Below are 24,614 nucleotides of genomic sequence, written 5' to 3' on the forward strand. Positions count from 1 at the left end.
CACATTTGTGGTCTGGCCTTAGGCTATTTGTTCTTCCTAAGCATTGAATGCAAAAGCCCTCACAAGATATACCGCAGCAAGTATATTTAAGACTGATTAAAACACAGCCTGTATAAGTAAATGTGGTCGTGGATTTGACCTGAAACTGACCGAGCTTGTCTAGACTAATCCAAAACCCGTGAATTTCATGTTTACACCCATATATATATATATATATATATATATATATATATATAGGATTAGGTTTATTTCAGAAGTGTTTCTTATTACGAGAAGTGCGAGAAGTCATTACAACCAATCATAATTTTTCTTTTTATTTGTTTAATTATTAATTAGAAGGGCATGTTAGTCAAATGAACAATTCTCTTTTCTTGGTAACTATTAATTACTATTAGTAAGTTATAGAACAAAATATTATGACTTAAATTATATATGAATACTAACCAATATACCTAAATTTTATTTATCAGATGACATATATATTCTATACTAATTTTAATATCTATTATAAAACTATCAGCTATTGTGTATTGGTAGGTTTGTTTTTGGTGTCGTATATTTACGGAATAACGGAATAATATTCTAAAATTTTCAATCAATTTCCCATAGTTACAGCATCATTGTATGGTGTAGGAAATTAAACTACACAATACTACAAATTAGTATTTTACATACAATGACACACCAATCCAATATTTGATATGGAAACAAAATTGTTCTTTGATTAACCAAACAATCATTCTAAACTAAGAACCTCCATAATATGCGATGTTTTCGTTTTCGTGTTTCTGCCCGATGGCAGAATCTTGGTCGCGGACATTGTTCTCGTGATAAAAATTCCTGCATCATGATAATCGTATGTTGTAGCCCATTTTAACTTAAACCAATTTGGTGTTAGAGTATCCATAGCATCTGCCCTCGGATGTCAATGACCCTTAGGTAATTCACAAAAATGTCCTCCACAAAGTAAATTAGAATTTGAGACTGTACTAACGTTCATAAGATAATTTCCCTACACAACAAAAAATCATTTATTATACAATGGTATCACGTGCACACATTCATAATATAAAATATAATATGACTTCGTACACAGCAGGCAACAACAAAAACTCAACAAACATGATAAAAGAACCCCTACATACAAATACCTACATAACTAAACGAATGTGTCCTTAATAATATAGTTAGTCTTTAACAGGTACTAGTCATACATAGGATAGTAGAACCCATACACATCTTTTATTAATATCACAACAAAACGCAAAATACGAAAATATATGAATGTTTTTAGTAAAAGCTAATTTTGGTATGTGATCACTTGTACATGGTTCATAAGTGTTTTACATTCTAGTACTTTATTTATATAGAAAAGGTAAAACAACACACTTGGTTTATCTAAGCAAATGAGGACAACATTTTACCTACACAGACTAGTGATTACCTTACATTTATAGTTTAACCTATACATATGACCAACACAGTTTACATTTGATTTACTTAACAGTTTACCTACACATACTAATGCTACCCTACACAAACTAAAGTTTACATTACATTTTTTGCATTACGTTCACATAGTGTTTGCCTACACATACGGACAACACAATTTACATTATATTCTTTACATTACAGTATACATTGCATTTTCATAGTTTTTTTACATACACATACCTGTTTTTTAGTTAAACACACTGTTTTTAAATACAAAGATCACGCTTATGAGAATATAATACCTCTGACACTTATCAAACATAAGAACATACACATACACATAACTATATTTAATCACCTAAACATACTAAAAGTAGTTATATCAGCAAACTTCTCAAAATAATTTATATTAAACATACTATTAGTTTATATTTGACATCAACACATATTTAATACGGTTATACATAATTACATACAAAGAACATATAAAAAACAATAAAGATTTTTCACCAAGACAAAATATTGCACTTATATACAACCATAAAATTATTCCAACACTATATCACATAGTTGATTCATTCATTGTATGTGTCATTCAATATCATACCTACACATAAACCTAGCGTACTAATATAATACCATGCCTACACATGAATTGAGCATACCTACACAAGAATCGAGCATGCCTACACATGAATCGAGCATGCATACACGGGAAAATACTACTATGTAGGCATTCATATGCGGTGTAGGAAAATACATATATGAACACACACATCAATTTACAATATACACCGACTCATAAAAAAAAAATACCACAATACGTAGTTTACATACTCAGGTGTAGGAGGATATTTGAGAAGTCGGAGGCTTACATGGGGAAGTAATGTAACCTTACACAAGTCATACAAGAATATAATAAATAGTGTAATCTTGTCTGGAAACTAGTGTCGTGTAGGCATCACTTATCATATTGTAGGCACCAACAAAATATTATTAAACAACAAAATAGGTAAATTGAATCAAATACGAATGTAGCCGATAATATTTCTAGAAAAAAAACTAGAATCAGATTAATGCTAAAAAAACACCCTAATTTTTTCCCCAATTATTAACTCTTGTAATAAAAATTAAGAAACTTTATTCATACATCGTAAGCTAATTAGTCATACAATGTAACACATATCAAAACAAAACTAACATAAAAAAGCAAGTAAGGGTTGTAGGAATCGATTTGAATACAAAAAACTAATAATAATTCACCCAAATCAATAAATAAAAGGAATCGATTATGTAATTTAGTTGTAGGACTGTGAAATCGCTTATGTAAGCAAATATACAATCGAAAACCCAAAAAAAATCGAAAAAAAAACCCTAACCTCTGCTGCGATGACACTATCAAGCCCCAAATCGATTTCTTTCAACGTTTTTCTTATACGTGTGCACTAAATCTTCAAGAAAGTAATACGGATTTCATGAATTGATTTTGATGTTGAGGCATTTGGGTTGAGTTTGATTAAGGGAATAAGGCATGAATAAGGGGATCTGATTCAAAGAGTTACGTTTGCTTCAATTGTGCCTACACACATATTACAGTTATACCCTTTTAACTTTAAAACATGTGATTTAAATATCTTCTTAATTACAATTCTGCCACTTGTGCTTTCTGATTACATCTCATCAACGGCTACGATCCACTTCTCGCACTTCTCGCTTTAATATCACTTCTCGCAAGATCCATCCCATATATATATATATATATATATATATATATATATTTATATATATTCAACGGCTACGATCCACTTCTCGCACTTCTCGCAAGATTCATATATATATATATATATATATATATATATATATATATATATATATATATCAGTAGCCCATGTAAATGAATTGTTTGAAGCAGTGTATGAATGAGACACCATCTTGTGTGGGTAGGTCTAGACTTTTTTTAAAAGGTCAGCTGTTTTTCTCCAAGATCGGTCCTTTGGAATAATGGATGCATAGCAAAGTTTAACTTTTACGGTCTTGTAGGCCGAGTTTGTGCCAGCTGTGAGGTCTGGTTGAATCTCCATATCACTGTAAATTTGCTCTACCCCTGCGTTTAGAAGTTAGTACTGTAAAGTTCCATTTAATGAGAGTTAAAAACAAAAAGTTTGAATCTGTATGCACCAAACATCTTTTCTCAATCATAATAGTCATAGGTTATGTAACATTGCAACTAAAGTCATGGTCAAACTATGGCATTGGGTGGGTGTAGCTAACTCTTTCCCATATATATGCAACTTCAATTGTGTTTTGGAATTGTGAAGGTTTGAGAGAAATTCTGACTATAGGTTTTGCTCAAAATATATATAGGAAGGTAAAAAACATAATATGATATAAAAAGAAAACAAACGCACAATTGAAATAAATCAAGTACGAAAGGAGGTGTAGAAGTATAGCTTAGGACTTAGGAGGTTAAGACGATATTTCCAGGGTCACCCAATCACCATTCTCTCCAACTTCAAACTTGCAAACGTTCTACGCAAACCCGAGTTATCGGGACGCCTAGCCAAATGGGCAATTGAGTTGGGGGAATACGCGATAAAGTATAAGCCAAGACCAGCCATAAAAGGCCAGGTTTTGGCCGACTTTATTGCGGAAGTGCCTGCATCGCGGGAAAAAGAGTGCCAGGAAGAGGCTCAACCCTCTCCTGCACAGGACATCAATGATGTCTGGCGACTCTACACTGATGGAGCAGCCAGTAACGAGGGTTCAGGCGCAGGGCTGAAACTAACCAACCCAGCAGGCCAAGAATACACTTACGCTATTCGACTGGATTTTCCAAGTACGAATAACGAAGCCGAGTGTGAGGCATTCTTGGCTGGGCTGAGAATTGCGCGTAAGATGGGAGTGAAACACTTGGAAGCCCACGTGGATTCCATGTTAGTAGCCAATCAAATCAACGGGACGTACACGGCCGTGAACGACACAATGGCCCTGTACCTCGCACAAGCAAAAACCCTTATGCGCGATTTTAACGATTGCAAAGTCATACACGTCAAGCGTAGTAACAAATCTGCGGATGCGTTAAGCAAGCTTGCATCATTAGCCTTCACCCACTTGGGAAAGGACATCCGCATTGAACTCCTCGAGGCACCTTCGGTCCCGCACAAGGAAATTTGTGTCATCCAAACCGGCACAGAAACGTGGATGACACCATTAATAAAATATCTTGCGGCAGGTACACTACCAGAGTCAAAAACACAGGCAAGAAAACTACGCTGTAAAGCACTGAATTATCAACTCATCGATGACATCCTTTACAGACGTAACTTTCTTGGCCCACTCTTAAGATGCGTGGACAACCAAGATGCTGACTACCTCCTAAGGGAAGTACACGAAGGCATCTGTGGAGTACACGCAGGTCCCCGCGCTGTTGTAGCTAAGCTAAACAACGCGGGATACTTTTGGCCGGGGATGCATACGGATGCGCTGGCATACATCAGAAAATGCAGGTCTTGCCAGCTCTATGCACCCAACACGCACCGCCCGAAGAATGAACTTGTTCCAGTCACCTCTTCATGGCCATTTCAGAAGTGGGCCATCGATGTGACAGGCCCATTTCCTACAGCAGCAGGAAATGTTCAGTTCCTAGTGGTAGCCATCGACTACTTCACCAAGTGGATAGAAGCAAAACCCTTAGCCCAAACAACCGCGAAACATATCAAAAAATTTATTTGGGAATTTATTATTTGTCGTTTTGGACTTCCACAGAATTTGGTGAGCGATAACGGCACCAACTTTGCTGACAAGAAGCTACAACAGTGGCTGAAAGAACTTCAAATCACCCACACCTTTACCTCAGTGGCACACCCGCAAGGTAATGGTGAGGTGGAAAGAGCAAATAAGAGCATCGTCGAAGGCATAAAGAAAAGACTCTTGGAACACAGATCCGGCTGGGTGGACGAGCTTCCGCACGTCCTTTGGGTAAACAGAACGCTGAAGAAGGCCAGTACGAGAGAAACCCCATTCAGTCTCACTTATGGCACTGAAGCCATGGTCCCGGTCGAAATTGGTTTACCCTCACCAAGGGTCTTGATTCAGCCAGAAGAAAATGATGCGGAAAGACGGTTAGACCTTATGCTAACCGAGGAACGCAGAGACTTAGCCGCAGTGCGTGAAGAAAACTACAAGCGACAAATGCAAAAGTACTACAACACGCGGGTAAAACTCTGCAACTTCAATGTAGGAGACTACATACTGCGTAACAACGAGGCTTCGAACCAAGAACGCCCAGGAAAGCTGGCCCCGGTCTGGGAAGGGCCATACATTATCAAAGAAGTTCTGGGAAAGGGCGCATACCGGCTCGAAAGGCTCGATGGCACTCCCATCCCAAGAACATGGAATGGAGCTCAATTACGCAAATGTTATATGTAGATCAATTCCAAACTTGTAAAGAAAAGGCCTAGAGCCACTTCTAATGGAAATGATTCTCCTTTCACAATGTGTTGATAGCCTTACCTTTATACTTATGAACTTCCCACACTGATGTGCCGGTATTCACCGCATAAATAGGGGAAGAAGTAAGTCGTTACGTGTGGAAGGCGGCAAAACCCGCATAAACACAACGGTAAAAATTTCAAGTTTTAAGGAAAACCTCCACGCAGGTCAGATGTAAGTGAAGTTTAGCCATCCTTGTAAGTGCAAGTGACGGTCTTACCCGCACAATCACGAACAAGGAGGCAAAACTTCAACCTATTATCTACCACGTCCAAAGGTTAACTTATTCTGAACACTTAGAAAATTTCAAAGGAAAAGATGAGGAAAACTTCCACGCAGGTCAGATATAAGTAAAGTTAAGCCATCCTACTAAGTGTAAGTGACGGTCATACCCGCACAATCATGAAAGAGGAAGCGAAACAAACTTATAATTTGCCACGTTAAAAAGTTAACTTATCTAAGTACTAAAGAAATTGCTAAGTTAGATCAAAACATGCGTAAAATAAACAAGGCAAAGAATTAACACAATCTTTATTCCATCAAAATTCAAATATTACAAAGATTGCTGGGTGCATACCCGCATACAAAAGAAGCTATACAAAAAAACAAAAATCTACGCTAATGGTGGAAAGGGATCTTCAGGATCATGCTTCAGGACCACTTCCACTTGGACCCGCACCATCAGTAGAGCGTGACGGTTCAAGGAAAGCTTTAAGGATAGCTAGCCCATCATCAGCAGCAGCGACTTCGTTTACCTTCTCCACCACCGGATGCGGGAAGGCGGCATACTGATTCACTGCTTGGTCATAAACAGCTTCAGTATCCACATCATACAAAGGGAAGTTGGAAGGCGGGATGCCTTTCTCAACAAACCCTAGACCAAGCAGGAAGCCGGCATTTTCCCCATCCTCATGAGAAGCGTTGAGGGCTGTGCTCATAGCATCGTCATAAGACGTCTCCGTGAAGACCCGATGCACAACCTACAAAAAAATATACAAGTATCAAAACCTTTTCTATTTACAAAGAAAAGCGTAAAGACATGAAAAGCTTACCTGAGACAACGCTTCTCGAAGAAGCCATTCCTTGGCAACCAGAGCTTCTTGGAGGGCGGCTTGAGCTTGGTTACAGGCGCGTTCGGCTTCACTTTTATTGAGGTTGGCAAGCAACACTTCCTTTGCAGCAGCCTCTTCGACGCCCTTTAGCTTCCGCTCAGTGTGGTCAAGCACGCCCCTCTGGTCCAGGATCTCTTGGAGCTTCTTCGCGTCCTCCATCGCCAAGGCATCATGAGCCTGTTGGAGCGCCTCTAATTTAGCTTTAAGTTCCTCATTCTCGAGGCGTAGAGGCTCAGCAACAGCTTCAGCCTTGGTGGCCCTTTCAGTTGCGTTCCTAGCAGTTTCCTTAGCCAGCCGAAGCTGTTCGTTAACAGCTTGGGCAGCCTTGGAACGGGCCTCTAGACGGGCCTGAACCTCAACTTCAAGGGCCTTGAACGCCTTCTCCTTCTCCGCAGCCGCGGCGGAGAGCCTCCTATTCTCCTCCCGGACAGCCCGCGCCTGAGCTACTTCTTGAATGCGAGCTGCTTTTAACTTGTCGTTTTCACGACAAAGCAGCTCGACGCGCGGCTGCATCCGGGCCAGGAGAACCCGAAGCTCATTGGTTAGCCTACCCTCCTGGTAGCTAGCCATGGCTTCCCCCAACGCACCACTGGGAGCTGCGTGACGAGCCCAATCCACGCACTCCACAGGTGTGCGAAGGGTTGTTCCTCGGCGGATGTTCCATCGTGGAACATACACTTCATTGGAATCCGACACTGCAAAAAACAAAAAGCAGTTAGGAAAAGATGATATATATAAATAATAATAATAATAATAGGCCAAGAGAACCCTACGCACCTGTAGGGTCAATAACAGGCCGATAGCCGCCAAACCCGTCACCTGAACCCAAGGGAAATCCGTCCAAGAGGTCAGGTAGATGGGAAGGAGGCAGAGGTTGGCGAGAAGCCCCATGCATACCTGAAGGATCGGCCGTCGTTGCCGAAGACGGAGGAGGCATGGTTGTGACATCTGCCCCGATCCGACCCGACCCAGGTACCCGTTTCCCTTACCCGATCTCTTTCTTTTATGATTTAATATTTATTTATACTTATATTTTACTTTTAATAATAATATATATTTTCCTTCCCGCCTCTCTCTCTCTTTCTTTCCGCCGTCCCGTCCCTCTTCCTTCTCTCTTTCCGCCTTCTTTTCCCTCTTGTCGCCGTCCCGCCCTTACGCCTTGTTTCCCTCTTTTTCTTCTAACTCTTTGCTTGTCCTTTGTTCCTTCCCGCCTAAGGTTGTCTGCGCAGCTCCACGCGCCAGACCCCTTACAAGGAATCCTGCGTGAAGACCACCTGTTACAGCGATACGCGAGACGAACTCTTCTCGCAGCGCGCTAAGAATTGTAATTCTTCTCGCAGCGCGCTAAGAACGGTAGTTCTTCCCGCGACGCGCTAAGGATTTGTAGTTCTTCTCGCAGCGCGCTAATAATCGTAGTTCATCCCTCGACGCGCGAAGAATTATAGTTCTTCCCGCGGCGCGCTAGGAATTTTAGTTCCTCCCGCGGCGCGCTAAGAAATGTGATTCTTCCCGCGGCGCGCTTAGAAATGTAGTTCTTTCCGCGACGCGTTAAGGTTGGTTCTGTCTGCCTTCGCGCTCGCGCTCTCTTGACCTTCTGTGTCTGCCATCGCGCTCGAGCCTTCTCGCGCTAAACCCTTTGAGTTTTCTTCTGTTTAATCTAGCCGTTTGCTTTTGTGTTGTCTTATCTTTTGAGCTGTTGACCTAATCTGCTTTATGTCTGAAAAGTTACTTTCGGCGCAGCATGCGCACCAACCCCATTGGTTGGCAGATAAAGTGACTGACATAATCTTTTGAGATCTGCTTTTGCCATGCTTGACCTGTACCTTTATCTGATCCGCCCATGCTTTTTACTGTTCCCTGACAGCTTTATCTTGCTCCCTGCAGCTGCCATATCTTTTGATATCTTTTGCTTTTGGAATCTTTTGCTTTTTGAGATCTTTTCCCCTTTTCTAGGGATTGTGTTCCCTAGGGTTTCTCTATAAATAATAGTATTATTTTTCCTAACACTACACACACAAGCACTTAATCTCTCCTGTTCTTCCTTGCTCTCTGCCGTTGATCCTCTGCCGTCTCTCCCCTTGCCTCCGTATTCCTCCCTGTTCTGCCCTGCTTTTCCGGTAATATATAATATATATAATAACTTACTTATTAATTATGCTAACTTATAATCAAATCATTAAAACAATAATCTTGTTTATAGGTTAACTTGTGCTTGTTTAAAGTTGGTTCTTGCTTTATCTTACACCGCATCGTTTATCCAGTGAGTAATCTCGTACCTAATCCCTTTTTGCTTTTAATGTTTTGGGATGTTCATGTGTTCATACAAACTTAGAGTCTTAAACTTGTTTATGAGCTTTAGTCGCGCAGTATCCCATGTGTTGAGGACGTTTACTTGGCTGTTTATTTGTATGGGTGTATCATTAACCGCTTTGTTCGGCCTATTCCGCAGTTTTCATGGATCCATTAGATGAACACGGGAGACCTATCGTTTACGGTTTTCTTTGTTTACACTTGCACAGATGTTTTCTCGTTTTTGTGCTCAATTGGGAGCACGGATTGAACTATGAACTATGAGCTATGATCTATCTAGGCTTGATCACAGTCTGATTGCACCCTTGTTAAACACCAGACATACACGTGTTGCGCGCAGATTTATTGTTATCTATGTATTGTATTAAACTTGATTTCTCACCAACACGCAAGTGTTTGACGTTTATTTTAACACATGTTCAGGTTTGCAGTAGCCGTTTGGAGCTTGTGGACACCTAGGAAGTTTTCTTTATTTTGGACCTAGTTTAAAATGTATTAAGACAAGTTTTTGCTGTTCGAATATTATGATTTATAATATATTGATTTATGATGATTTATGTTATCTTATGTTTACCCTGCGCGTGCGCGAATGAATGTATTTAATAAATATTGACACCCAATAGTGTCACGAGTAATGAAACAATATGTGGCGCCCCGATGTATAATCCGCCTTTGGTCGGGGTGTTACAGATTGGTATCAGAGCTCGTTGACTTTAGGATAGGTGGTTAGACGTAACGGCCTAGAATACCTAAGAGTCCCTTCTCGCGCATGAGAGAAATCTCATGTTTGCGCGCTTATTGTTAATTACTCGTTGTTTATAAATATGCTCGCGCTTGCGCAGTATATGATTTTATGTTCTACTCCGCGATATTTCGATTTTTGTTGAATTTCGATTTTTATTGATTTTACTTACATATTCGTTTGTTGGGATTGAAAATCCGAAAAGTCATGGTGATACATGAATAGTTGATTTTCAATTTCCATTTACGATTATGTTCTGAGGTTGGAGACTTGAAAAGTCATGGTGATACATGAATTGTCAACCTCCAATACTCATTTTCTTGTATATTTTATATTGAGGATTGAAAAGTCATGGTGATACATGAATCGTCAATCTCCAATACTCGTTTACTCGTCATTTTAAATTGAGAATTTGGAAGATCATGGTGATACATGAATTGTCGATTCTCGATTCGAATTTGTTACCTTAATTAAGTCTGCATTTAAAGTCATTTATTTTACTTTAACTTTTGATAGTATCTAACTCTGCGAAACCAAGCTTTATAAGATTAAAACTTTGCGCTAAAACCAAGATATTAACTAAAATTAAAATTTTTATAGAATGCCTCCGCTATCTCGCCGATTTCAGAGAAGAGAAGCCTCGCGCATGCGTAGACAGCAACGTTCCCAGGAAATGGCCGCCGCGATAGCCCAAGCCTTGAGCCAAAACAATACCTCCAGTTACAACATTAAATCCTTTAACGCGGGTAACCCCCCAAAGTTCACAGGTCTTGAAGGAGCCACCGTGATGCTCCAGTGGCTTGAGAAAATCGAAAACACTTTCCTCCATACCCAATGCCCCTCAGACAGACGAACCCTGTATGCTTCCAGTGTCCTGGAATCTAGAGCGCTTACATGGTGGAATGGAGTAGCTCATGCGCGTGGCGCAGAAGCTGCTTCCAGCATGCTTTGGGAGGAATTCAAGGAAATTCTTACGCGAGAATTCTGCCCTCCCAACGAAGTTAAGCGCCTGGAGGAGGAATTTTGGAATCTTAAGCAGTACAGTGGTGAAGCGCGCGAGTACGCGACGCGCTTCCATGAACTAAGCCTGCTTGTCCCTCACCTTGTTACCCCTTCCCGCCGAGCCATAGAGAAATTCCTTGGGGGACTCCCCATGGAAATTCAAGATTCGGTATGGGCCAGAAACCCAGCAACCCTCTCTGACGCCATCGAGTTGGCCGCTGTGCTCAGCGACAACCATGTCAGAGCAGGAACCCTGTTCCTGCGGGGAGCTGAGAAGACCAAACTCACCAAGACAGCCCCTGAACCAACAGAAACCAAACCAGAACCCTCAAACCGTAACAACCTCAAGCGCAGGCGCAAGGCCTATGCGCTTACCAACCCGCCCATTGTCCAGCAACCCATTTATCAACCTCCAGTTTATGCGCCTAACCCTCTGTCAGCCTACCCAACACCTCCTGTAGTCCACAACTATGCCTTAACCAATCCCGCACTCCCTGCCCCGCCACCTAAGAAACCTTACACAGGAAATCAACCCTTTTGCCCAACCTGTAGACTTCACCACCCAACCCAAACCCCGTGTCGACAATGTAACCGATGTGGCCGCGTTGGTCACTCTGCCGAATACTGTAGAGTCCCTCCCGCCAATCCAATTGCGCCAACACCACCAGTCTACCCGCAGAATCCACAACCAACCTACCAAAATCCACGACCCAGATCGTGCTTTAACTGCGGTGATCCCAGTCATTTCCGGAACGCGTGCCCAAGACTACAAGTTCAGATTACGCAAGCAAATCCGGTGAACCAGATTTCGAACCAAGTGACACGTGGACGAGCTTTTAACATAACCGCGCACCAAGCGCAAGCGAATAATGACGTAGTTAATGGTACATTTTTGCTTAACGGATTTTATGCTTCTGTACTTTTTGATACTGGCGCCGATCGAAGTTTTATCTCTCGCGCCTTCGAGCAGAAGCTTGCGCGACCGCGCAGCGATTTAAAAGAAGATTTTTCAGTTGAATTGGCTAACGGTGAAACTGTTTTAATTAACTCGGTGATTAAGGATTGTACGCTTAACCTTAACGAAAATGATTTTCTGATCGACCTCATCCCCATGCCTCTTGGAAGCTTTGATGTTATCATTGGTATGGACTGGCTTACGCATAATCGCGCCGAAGTTATTTGCGCCAAGAAGTTGATTCGCATACCTCGAGAAAATGGTGATCTTCACATCTACGGCGAAAAACCCTCCCGCGGTCTTAAGCTTATGTCTTGCGCCGAAGCCCAAAAGCTTATGCGGAAGAAGTGTGTTGCATTCTTAGCCCATGTGGTCAAACCTGCTGAAGAGAAGAAGCTTCGCGATATCCCTGTTGTGCGTGATTTTCCTGAAGTTTTTCCTGATGATCTTCCTGGTATCCCTCCCGCTCGTGAAGTTGAGTTCCGTATTGATCTTGTCCCTGGTGCTTCCCCCGTAGCTAAATCTCCTTACCGTCTTGCACCCGCTGAGATGCAAGAATTGGCCAGCCAACTTCAAGAGTTGACTGCTAAAGGATTCATTCGCCCTAGCTCTTCGCCCTGGGGTGCTCCGGTGTTGTTCGTTAAAAAGAAAGATGGATCGTTTCGCATGTGTATTGATTACCGCGAGTTGAACAAACTCACCATTAAAAACCGGTATCCCTTACCGCGTATTGACGACCTCTTTGATCAACTCCAAGGTGCCTCTTGTTTCTCGAAGATTGATCTCCGCTCTGGCTATCACCAGTTGCGCATCCGCGATGAAGATGTTCCGAAGACTGCTTTTCGAACTCGTTATGGCCATTTTGAATTCTTGGTCATGTCCTTCGGTTTAACCAACGCACCCGCCGTTTTCATGGATCTAATGAATCGGGTGTGTAGGCCTTTCTTGGATAAATTCGTGATTGTGTTTATCGATGACGTTCTGATTTATTCTAAGACCAAGGCCGAGCATGAGCAACATCTCCGATTGGTATTGCAAAAGCTTAGAGCTGAGCAGCTTTATGCTAAGCTCTCCAAGTGTGAATTTTGGTCGGATGAAGTACAGTTTCTTGGTCATGTTGTAAACAAGATGGGTATTCATGTCGACCCATCCAAGATTGAAGCAATCAAGAACTGGATTACGCCATCCTCTCCTTCCGAGATCCGTTCCTTTCTGGGCTTAGCTGGTTATTACCCGGCGTTTCATTTCGAACTTCTCAAAGATCGCATTGCCTTTAACAGCTCTAACGCACAAAGGTAAACCGTATATTTGGGGCTCGAAGCAAGAAGAAGCCTTTCTATCGCTCAAGCGTCTGTTGTGTGAAGCTCCTGTTCTTGCGCTACCTGAGGGTAATGATGATTTTGTCGTGTATTGCGATGCATCCAACCAAGGTCTCGGTTGTGTTCTTATGCAACGAGGCAAGGTTATCGCTTACGCATCAAGGCAACTTAAGGTTCACGAAAAGAATTATACAACTCACGACCTCGAACTTGGTGCAGTTGTTTTTGCCTTGAAGATCTGGAGACACTACCTTTATGGTACTAAGTGTATCCTTTACACTGACCATAAAAGCCTTCAGCATATCTTTGATCAGAAGGAACTTAACATGAGGCAACGCCGATGGAACGAACTCATCAGCGATTACGATTGTGAGATCCGGTATCATCCTGGTAAGGCTAATGTGGTAGCCGATGCGCTCAGCCGAAAACCCTGCCAACTTAACTGTATCTTGCCGCGCACCCAGCTTCACTTCGCGCCGATTCAAAGCAACCTTGAATCGCGTATTCGTGACGCGCAGCGCGCATCCATCAGTAATGGTAACCTTCGCGCCGAGTTAGCGTGTGGCGCGGAAGCGCATTTTGTGCCCAATCTGAGTGGAATTCTCTGTTATCTTAATCGCATCTGGATTCCCTTTGATGAAAATCTTCGCGCTGATATCCTGAGTGAAGCGCACAAATCTCGATATTCTATTCATCCCGGCGCTGATAAGATGTACAAGGATTTGCGCATTACTTATTGGTGGCCCGGTATGAAAAAGGATATTGCTGTGTTCGTAGCTAAATGTCTGACTTGTTCTAAAGTGAAAGCTGAACACCAACGCCCATCTGGTTTGCTCGAACAACCAGAAATTCCTACGTGGAAATGGGAATGTGTAGCGATGGACTTTATTACCAAGTTACCTTTGACAGCAAGCAAACATGATAGCATTTGGGTAATAGTGGATCGTTTGACTAAGTCTGCTCACTTTCTGCCCATTCGTGAAAACTACCGTGTTGAGCAACTCGCGCAGCTTTATGTTAAGGAAATTGTCTGCCGCCATGGTACTCCTTTGAGCATCATATCCGATCGCGATGGCCGTTTTATATCTCGCTTTTGGAAATCTCTCCAATCTGCGCTAGGAACTCGCTTGGACATGAGTACGGCATATCATCCTCAGACTGACGGTCAGTCTGAGCGAACTATTCAAACTCTTGAGGATATGCTCCGATCTTGTGTTCTTGATTTTGGAGGTAATTGGGATTCGCACCTGCCTTTGATCGAGTTCTCTTATAATAACAGCTATCATTCCAGTATCGGTATGGCCCCATTTGAAGCACTTTACGGTCGTAAGTGCCGCTCCCCGATTTGTTGGAGCGAAGTGGGAGAAGCTCAAATCACAGGACCCGAACTTGTTCAAGAGACAACCGATAAAATCGCCAAGATCCGTGATCATCTGCTGACTGCCAGAAGCCGACAGAAGAGTTACGCAGATCGCAGACGAAAGCCTCTCGAATTTCAAGTTGGTAATCTTGTTCTCCTCAAAGTGTCGCCTTGGAAGGGTGTTGTCCGCTTTGGGAAGAAAGGTAAGCTTGCCCCTCGATATGTTGGACCATTTAAGATTCTCGCGCGTGTGGGAAAAGTTGCCTACAGACTAGACCTGCCGCCCGCGCTCAGTAATGTGCATCCAACGTTCCATGTATCCAATCTCAAGAAGTGTTTAGCTGACGAGAACCTTCACATTCCACTTGCTGAAGTTCAAGTTGATGAATCTATGCATTTCGTTGAGAAGCCTGTTGAGATTATGGATCGCGAGGTTAAGCAAACCAAGCGCAGTCGTATCCCTATCGTGAAAATTCGCTGGGAGTCCAAGCGCGGAGCCGAGTTTACATGGGAAAGGGAAGATCAAATGAAGATCAAGTACCCGCACCTGTTCTCTGCGCAACCTACTTCGAGATAAATTTCGGGACGAAATTTCTTAAAGTAGGGGAGACTGTGACATCTGCCCCGATCCGACCCGACCCAGGTACCCGTTTCCCTTACCCGATCTCTTTCTTTTATGATTTAATATTTATTTATACTTATATTTTACTTTTAATAATAATATATATTTTCCTTCCCGCCTCTCTCTCTCTTTCTTTCCGCCGTCCCGTCCCTCTTCCTTCTCTCTTTCCGCCTTCTTTTCCCTCTTGTCGCCGTCCCGCCCTTACGCCTTGTTTCCCTCTTTTTCTTCTAACTCTTTGCTTGTCCTTTGTTCCTTCCCGCCTAAGGTTGTCTGCGCAGCTCCACGCGCCAGACCCCTTACAAGGAATCCTGCGTGAAGACCACCTGTTACAGCGATACGCGAGACGAACTCTTCTCGCAGCGCGCTAAGAATTGTAATTCTTCTCGCAGCGCGCTAAGAACGGTAGTTCTTCCCGCGACGCGCTAAGGATTTGTAGTTCTTCTCGCAGCGCGCTAAGAATCGTAGTTCATCCCTCGACGCGCGAAGAATTATAGTTCTTCCCGCGGCGCGCTAGGAATTTTAGTTCCTCCCGCGGCGCGCTAAGAAATGTGATTCTTCCCGCGGCGCGCTTAGAAATGTAGTTCTTTCCGCGACGCGTTAAGGTTGGTTCTGTCTGCCTTCGCGCTCGCGCTCTCTTGACCTTCTGTGTCTGCCATCGCGCTCGAGCCTTCTCGCGCTAAACCCTTTGAGTTTTCTTCTGTTTAATCTAGCCGTTTGCTTTTGTGTTGTCTTATCTTTTGAGCTGTTGACCTAATCTGCTTTATGTCTGAAAAGTTACTTTCGGCGCAGCATGCGCACCAACCCCATTGGTTGGCAGATAAAGTGACTGACATAATCTTTTGAGATCTGCTTTTGCCATGCTTGACCTGTACCTTTATCTGATCCGCCCATGCTTTTTACTGTTCCCTGACAGCTTTATCTTGCTCCCTGCAGCTGCCATATCTTTTGATATCTTTTGCTTTTGGAATCTTTTGCTTTTTGAGATCTTTTCCCCTTTTCTAGGGATTGTGTTCCCTAGGGTTTCTCTATAAATAATAGTATTATTTTTCCTAACACTACACACACAAGCACTTAATCTCTCCTGTTCTTCCTTGCTCTCTGCCGTTGATCCTCTGCCGTCTCTCCCCTTGCCTCCGTATTCCTCCCTGTTCTGCCCTGCTTTTCCGGTAATATATAATATATATAATAACTTACTTATTAATTATGCTAACTTATAATCAAATCATTAAAACAATAATCTTGTTTATAGGTTAACTTGTGCTTGTTTAAAGTTGGTTCTTGCTTTATCTTACACCGCATCGTTTATCCAGTGAGTAATCTCGTACCTAATCCCTTTTTGCTTTTAATGTTTTGGGATGTTCATGTGTTCATACAAACTTAGAGTCTTAAACTTGTTTATGAGCTTTAGTCGCGCAGTATCCCATGTGTTGAGGACGTTTACTTGGCTGTTTATTTGTATGGGTGTATCATTAACCGCTTTGTTCGGCCTATTCCGCAGTTTTCATGGATCCATTAGATGAACACGGGAGACCTATCGTTTACGGTTTTCTTTGTTTACACTTGCACAGATGTTTTCTCGTTTTTGTGCTCAATTGGGAGCACGGATTGAACTATGAACTATGAGCTATGATCTATCTAGGCTTGATCACAATCTGATTGCACCCTTGTTAAACACCAGACATACACGTGTTGCGCGCAGATTTATTGTTATCTATGTATTGTATTAAACTTGATTTCTCACCAACACGCAAGTGTTTGACGTTTATTTTAACACATGTTCAGGTTTGCAGTAGCCGTTTGGAGCTTGTGGACACCTAGGAAGTTTTCTTTATTTTGGACCTAGTTTAAAATGTATTAAGACAAGTTTTTGCTGTTCGAATATTATGATTTATAATATATTGATTTATGATGATTTATGTTATCTTATGTTTACCCTGCGCGTGCGCGAATGAATGTATTTAATAAATATTGACACCCAATAGTGTCACGAGTAATGAAACAATATGTGGCGCCCCGATGTATAATCCGCCTTTGGTCGGGGTGTTACAATGGTGAAGTCCGCCGCGGTCGCCGCTGCGGAGTCCGCAGCAAAAGTAACCGCCGGCTCAGTGAAAGATGCGGTAAAAATGGCACTGACAGCCGGCGGTGATGTCATCACAGCTGGAACAGTTGGCTCAATAGAGTGAGCAACTGAACCAGCGGAAGCAGGCGCAGCCGCCTGGGTCGTCGCCTCAGGTAGGCTGACCAAGCCTACCGTCATGGGCGGGGGAGTACTCCTCCGCGCTCCACCCTGAATGCGTCAACATCCACGCCTGCACAGAAGATATGTATTAATGATGGAAAACTATGAAGTTAAAAATAAAGTTTGAACTTACGGGTTTTCTTGAGCCTAAAAGTGCGGACGGGCGGGGATGAACCCGATGGAGCCGGCCTCTTGAGCCTAAAAGTGCTCACCGTTGTCATCCTGGGATCTCCGGAGGTGACAGTCGTCGCAGCCTCCGGAGCGGTGGTCTTATCACCACCGGGGTTCCCCGCCACCTCCTCGCTCTCGGCCTCTGAGTCAGACCGAGGCACCGGATCGGCAGTGGAGGCCACCTTCTCCTTCCCCTTCCCGCCGGCAGCCTTCTTCTTCCGCACCAACGGAGGACCATCTGCGGATTCCTCATCAGAACATAAGATTAGAGGAATTCCAGCAGAGGTTTCAGCATTGAGGGGTCGAGGGTTGAATAACGCCTTACCTGGCCGCCTGGCGCTCAGGATCTCGTGGCCTAGCGGGTAGACCTCCACGAACCGATCCGCCGTTTGTTCTAGGATGGGCAACTCGTTCTCATCTAGAGCACGAGTACCCATCCGAGCGGGACTGTCAGCTTCCCGCGGATACAGGAGCGACTGCAAGTCGTTCCCCTCTGAAATAAAAGCAGCAGTTAGAAGACAAACATATATAAACAAAGTAATCAGAGCATACCGTAAGGAACAGAGTTCAAACCGTATTCGAGGACGATCGGGATCTTTTGCGCATCCGCATCCTTCCACACCCGGCTCATACCGAGCATCACCATCCCGGACTCCGCAAACCGGTAAACCGGAGATTGGACTCGGGAAATCTTTGAAAACCATTCCGCCTCCTGGTAGTTGGAGGCGTGAAGGCTGGGGAGAGCTTGCCCATTCTTAAATTTCATGGCAAGGGGGACGGCGCGAGCGGAGATGAAAAAGAACTCCCGCTTCCACGAACGAAGACTGCGCTAGGTTGCGCAAATATTCAAACCCTTTATACGGGTTATCAGAGTATACCACCCCTGGATGCACCTCCAAGAGTAGAAGATCATCAGGCGGTCGACGAAAAGCTCAATGCCCACAATCCGGCACACCCACTCGAAGTGGCGAATCTTCGCGATTGCCATCGGGTGCACCTCGGTCAGGTGTACACCGTGCCTCTCTAGGACACGGTACACAAACTTTGTCAATGGGAACCTAAGATTCCCATAGACAAAGAATGCGGCATATACCCCGATCTTGCCTCTGGGGGCATCATACACCGTCTGATGAGGTTCAGGAAACTCAGGCTCGAGAGACTCGAGCATGAACTTCCTGACGATGTACTGATATAAATCGACAGGCAGAGCACACTGGCACTCGCCAGCAGTACTCTTGTCATCCTTGTCGGACGTGGATGACGGGTGCTCGGCGTGCACCCCAGCCTCCTGGGCTGTACCCTCAAGATCGTAAGCAGAAGACATCTTGCAGATATGAAAGAAGAGAACGATTTCGAGAGAATGCTCGACTGAAAAGTTGAGTATTAGCCGGAAATCGTTTTGAAGATGAGGAGAAAAGTGAAAGTGTGGATTACAAAGAACCCTCTACCCCTTTATATACTAATCGCAATTAATGCGATGAATTTAATGCGGAAGAGAGAGAAATCGAAGGTGCAATGAAACTATGACACGTGGCAAAAAGCAAGCTGGCAACAGCTGTTGAAAGGACGCGTACCATTAATTTCGCGGCCACACGCCCGAAAAATCGCGCCCACGCGCCTGAAAAAGCGTCTGGAATGACCAGGTACTGTCACGTCACCATAACTTCCTGCACGTCCTGACACAGTCAGAAGAAACCGTCGCACGACGTTTCAGCAGTTTGGACTGTTCTTATCCTTTCACCAACTCTTCGAATTTCGAAAAAATTCAAAAAGATTCAAAAGTAAGCGGGAAAATACCCCTTACCTTGGCAACCAAGTAACCATAAGACGGGTGCGGGTACAGTGTCAAGGCAAAATCCTTCACATACTTAGCACCCGCAGGGAATTGACGCCAGGAATACCTTGGAAGTAAAGTAACCGTAAGACGAGTGCGGGTACAGTGTCAAGGCAAAACCCTTCACATACTTAGCACTCTGCAGGGAATTCAAACCAAGAAGGATCTTCTGGGCCATGCTTGCGGAAACGGGAATAACATCCCCGCATGACGGGAACGTCGAGAACTATATTGTTTGAAACTCCAAGATGGAATTGGTGGTTTTAGCATAATTGATCACTATGTTGAAAACTACCAAAACCTCATGGAGAATCCACACAAGTGGGACTCAACGCTCCTGACTTGCGAGGAGGTTACAGACCTACCCGCTTCATACCCAAAGATCAAGCAGAAAAGTCAGGAATTTCTGCGTGACATCAGGAAAACCGCGGGAAGAATCCCCACGGAAAACCTTAAAACTAAAAACCCTTTTCAAAACCCCTTGCTAGTCCAAAAGTTCACCTCACTTATTAATAATTCATGAGAAGAACATTGGACTGGGGGGACTTGAAGAGGTAGGTCCCAGCAGAGCCCAGTTGGACCCGCAAGACTCACCTTGAACAGGGACGTCTGCGCAACGACCAACTGCTCCCGCAGGACCCACCATGCTCAGAGAAAACCTTACGCGCAGTACGCCAGCTGTACCCGCAGGGAAAGCCTCCCAATGGTGAAGTACCCCGCTTGTTCCCGCAGTTGCGGATACAAGCCATCAGGGAAGGCTACCCGCACTGACAACAAGGCCGCACAAGGCACTAGCTACTTCAGTAGTCACATGAAGGAATGAGCAAGGCGGGAATACTCCCGCCTAAATGAGCCAGTCCGTATGCTTCTGGAAGATCTTTTGTACTATACCTACTAAGGAATGGGCAGAACAGACGATCTGACCAGAACAGCCCATGAACCAATCACAGGGTGACAGCTCACCGACAACAGTACGAGGAGGAGCACCCTCTAGTACTGTTTGTCACTATTAGCCGCTGCCTACTCGCCAACCCTTACTATGGGACGTGCGCAGCCTACAGTTGGTGGAACAGTGCATAGCCGGCAGTAAAGGAACAGTGTACAGCCGACCTTGTTACTGTCGGCCGTAGTCTATCCACCAACCAGCATGGCCTGTGCGTAGTCCACTGTTGGTAGAACAGGAATACTATTCAGCCGGCTGTACCTTCTAGGAAACCTACCTTCGGCTATAAATACTCCAACACCTTGGAATGGTAAGGACATCATCTGATATCTCGTTATCTTATCTAGCAATCTCTTAATATACACTTATATTCAGAGCAATCTAGTCTGATTCTCACGCCGGAGGGTGGTCACAAGGAGGAACCCCCCCCCCTTCTCAGTGACGAGCTTACGGTGTCTGTTTTGCAGGTCATCTGAAGAACGACATTCTCTGCTGAACCTCATCCTCGTGGGAAACATTACTTAACCCCCAGATTATCCGTAATCTGCCCCGGGTCGATTAGTGTTTCTTCAACTTAGGAGCCCGCATGTTTGACATGGTTTACTTAAAGTAGATTCATTGCCTCGTCTAGAACATATCTATCTCTCAGGGTACATGTACGTGGACAAATTATTGTACTACTAGAGATGACCACCAAGTCTCAAAAATGCCTTTAAAGGAGTATGTCACAGTTGCTAGAAAGTTTGGTATGTTTATCTTAATATTGCGGTTTCTGTGGCATGCATTTGTGTTCAAATCTCTCAACTAAGGTCTCTGTCTTCATATATAGTTGTATCAAAAGGAGTCCAAGTTTTCATTAGCGTCCGTCTTGTTGTACCCACAGCTTGTCAAAAGTTTGCACCTGATTTAGTTAATCACACCACTATGCAACTTCAAAATTGATGGTGCAAGAGACAGAGAACTATAGAAGTGACTATGATAAAGGGTTTAAAGAGTTTAAGTGCAAGTAATAAAATGTGTTAAAAAGAGAAATTTAACACGGGCCGAAAAGGCTATGTCTGGGCCCAAGCCTATAAGACAAAGTTACAAGACTTCAAAAGAAAATTGAGTAAATAAAAGTTAATTATGGGATTAAATTATACGTATTTCTTTTGGTTTGGAGCAAATAAAATTGAGTATATTAGTTGTTTTGTCTCCCATTCCAGTTTTTTATGGATTCTCACACGACAAACATTACTTTGATCTTAATATCTTTTTCACATTAGCTCCATTTTTTTCATTCTTTTCTTATTAGAAAACTCTTTTCAACGAGACTACAAACTTGATAAATAATAAGTATGCAAACAATGCGTCTAAAATTAGTAAAAGAACGTATTTCATGTTGTTAAATCGTTTGCTTTAAAAGATGGATTATAGTGTTAAATTGATCATATAGTTTAAGGGGTATTTAGTAATTTCATATTTTAATAGATTCATGTTTAGTTGGCATCATTTAATTAAATAGGTCATTTAGTTAAAAAGATTTACCCGTCGACCCGTTAAACCCATTTTTATAACCAGTGACCGATTATCTAATTTGCAACTTGATTACTACTCCTCATCCTTTTTATCACGTTTAATTAAGATTTGATGTTTTCAACATTCATAGAAATACAAGACGTATTCATATTAAACAATTCAACTACCAACACGAAATCTATAAGTCCACTAAGTTTCATATTTAAAACTAAAATACGCTCGGTTCAGTTTAGTTCGGTTAGTCTGTTGTCAGACTCGGGTTCACCGGGTATGTATTTAAGACCTACACCCTCATTGCTCCAGGGGTATTTTGGTCAAATAATATTCGGATCATAAACCTCCTTGTCCTAGGCCGACGAGGGTTTTGCAAGGCCAGGCCAGGCCCTCTTTAGAATTACAAGAGTAACCGGAAGCAGATAGATCCAAAGGGTTTAGCCGAAAGAAAGAAACTCATCGGAAGCAATGCAATCGTTTGGTGGGCGAATCAGATTCATCGCAAACAACGCCGTTAATAGCTTTAATTACTCGTCGTCTAGGGTTTGCTCGTCTGAAGCCAATCAATCACTTCTCTTTTCCCGCTTACTTCCTAGCCATTTTTCGGTAATTTTCTTCTATTATATTATGTTTTAATTAAATGGTTATTACTATTTACTCCTTGGAATTTGATTATAAGAAGCTATGCAAATGAATTTGATACCTTGATTGATAATAAGTTGCTTTTTTGGGTAATTGATGTTTTAGGTTAGAAAATGAAACTTCATTTTGAATGCCAGGGTAGAATATACAGGTCTTGTCTTACCAGAGTGTTCTTCGATTCGGTATAATCGAGGCAGTTTTACTTGTAAAATAGGCGCCGAGTTGTGTGAAAGAAATAGTAGGCTCTAGCTCTAAGCTTGTTCAAGCAATCCTAACACACAGGATTTGTCTCTAACTGTATTAATCTTTGACATGTATGTAGTGTTTTAAATTGTAGGAAAATTCGGCATTAACATGCCTACCTGAGTACCGAATTACCAGTTAGCTAAAGCTGATTGCATCCAATTATCATCATGTATCTAGGATTGAATTAACTGAATCAACTACAATGGTGGGCGAACCCTTAATTTTTGCATATGAAAGAAAATCTAGAGAAACCTATTTTGGGCCCGTGAGGCATGAGCTATATACAAGTAAACCCTAACTTTACAATGTTAATATTTATATCTAACATAACTAAAGCTCTTGTCTTTTTATACAATTAGCATCCCCAATATTTTTACCCAAAGGCAAGTATATATCTTTCTACTGCCTCAGCAGTTTGATAGTCATGATTTTTTATTATTCGTCAGGGTTGCATTTTACACATGTTACAGTCGATGTTTATATAAAGTAGACTACTTTAAAGAATTGTAAGCCATAGAATTGCAGTAGCTTATTTTTTTTAAGCTGAAACCAGTATGTTGCTATTCATGATCTTGTGGGTTGAGTAATAAGATTATAACATTTTTTAACTTCTGAATATATTTCAGACAAAAAGTTATGGATCCTTACGAGAGCTACCAGCTTCATGCATAATTACCGGCATACCCTCAGTAGCATCACCGTCCAAGACAGGCTTCTTTTTTGGACCTCATATGCTGACTCGATTGCCTAACAGGGGCATTACAACATTGAATGATTCACAGAAATCTGACCCTCAAAATGCTTCTGCCAATGCTACTGAGGGTACACCTCGCATCAAGTTCAAGAGGCTTGATAAGACAGCCCGAAACATAATGCAGGCATGCCTCTATTCATACTTACCACTTTTGGACATACAGATTTTGTAGCTCTTGTTTAAAAAATGTAGTTCATATTCAGATACTTGATAAAGAAGCGGTGGAGGAAGTGCGCACGCAGAGAGAAATACCTGATATAAAGCCAGGCTATATAATCCAACTCAGATTGGTAAGTGAAGTGTTGTATTCAAAACTTATGTAAACTTTAAGTTAATCTTATATTTATATTATAATAGTAAGATAATATAATATAATCCGTTCATTGCAGGAAGTACCTGAGAATAAGAGACGTGTATCAACAGTGAAAGGCATTGTGATAGCAAGACGTAACGCAGGTCTAAATACAACAATTAGATTAAGAAGGTTGGTTGCAGGAGTTGGTGTTGAGTCTCTGTTACCTCTGTAAGTGTTCAAAGTACTTTTTACTTTTTTTGCATAATTATATAGCAAAACGAGTTTTTTTTACACAAATGTTTGTTGATACAGGTACTCACCCAATGTGAAAGAGATAAAGGTTTTGGACAAAAAGAAAGTGAGGAGGGCAAAGCTTTACTATCTCAGGGATAAAATGAATGCACTTAAGAAATAGTAACTGCCACAAAGAGAGGTATGTTTGAATCGGTGGGTTGGGTTGCCTTGCCTTAAGTATTATTTTTTGCTTAGCGAATATTGCAATCTTAAGTTTATTGTCATATTTTTGTTTAGGAATGTTATAAGCGAGACCAATCTTTTGTTTAATAATTGCAACAAGAATTGTGTGTTTTATTCATTTGATTAGTGTTTAATCATATGAGTTTTAAAA

The 24,614-nt window shown here is 42.5% G+C and overlaps 1 protein-coding gene across 1 annotated transcript; it reads left to right on the top strand.

Annotated features, from left to right (window-relative positions):
* The first annotated feature begins 22,440 nt into the window (after positions 1–22,440).
* Positions 22,441–24,614, top strand: LOC143559200 (large ribosomal subunit protein bL19c-like). The gene is made up of 5 exons (XM_077047858.1): positions 22,441–22,655; positions 23,564–23,815; positions 23,895–23,981; positions 24,081–24,214; positions 24,299–24,614. The coding sequence occupies exons 1-5, from the start codon at positions 22,518–22,520 to the stop codon at positions 24,399–24,401; spliced, it is 714 nt and encodes a 237-aa protein (XP_076903973.1). The 5' UTR covers positions 22,441–22,517; the 3' UTR covers positions 24,402–24,614.

This window comes from Bidens hawaiensis, unplaced genomic scaffold (assembly GCF_021521415.1).
Source record: "Bidens hawaiensis isolate Kalapana, Puna unplaced genomic scaffold, B.hawaiensis_p1.1 tig00019791_1, whole genome shotgun sequence".
Taxonomy (NCBI): domain Eukaryota; kingdom Viridiplantae; phylum Streptophyta; class Magnoliopsida; order Asterales; family Asteraceae; genus Bidens; species Bidens hawaiensis.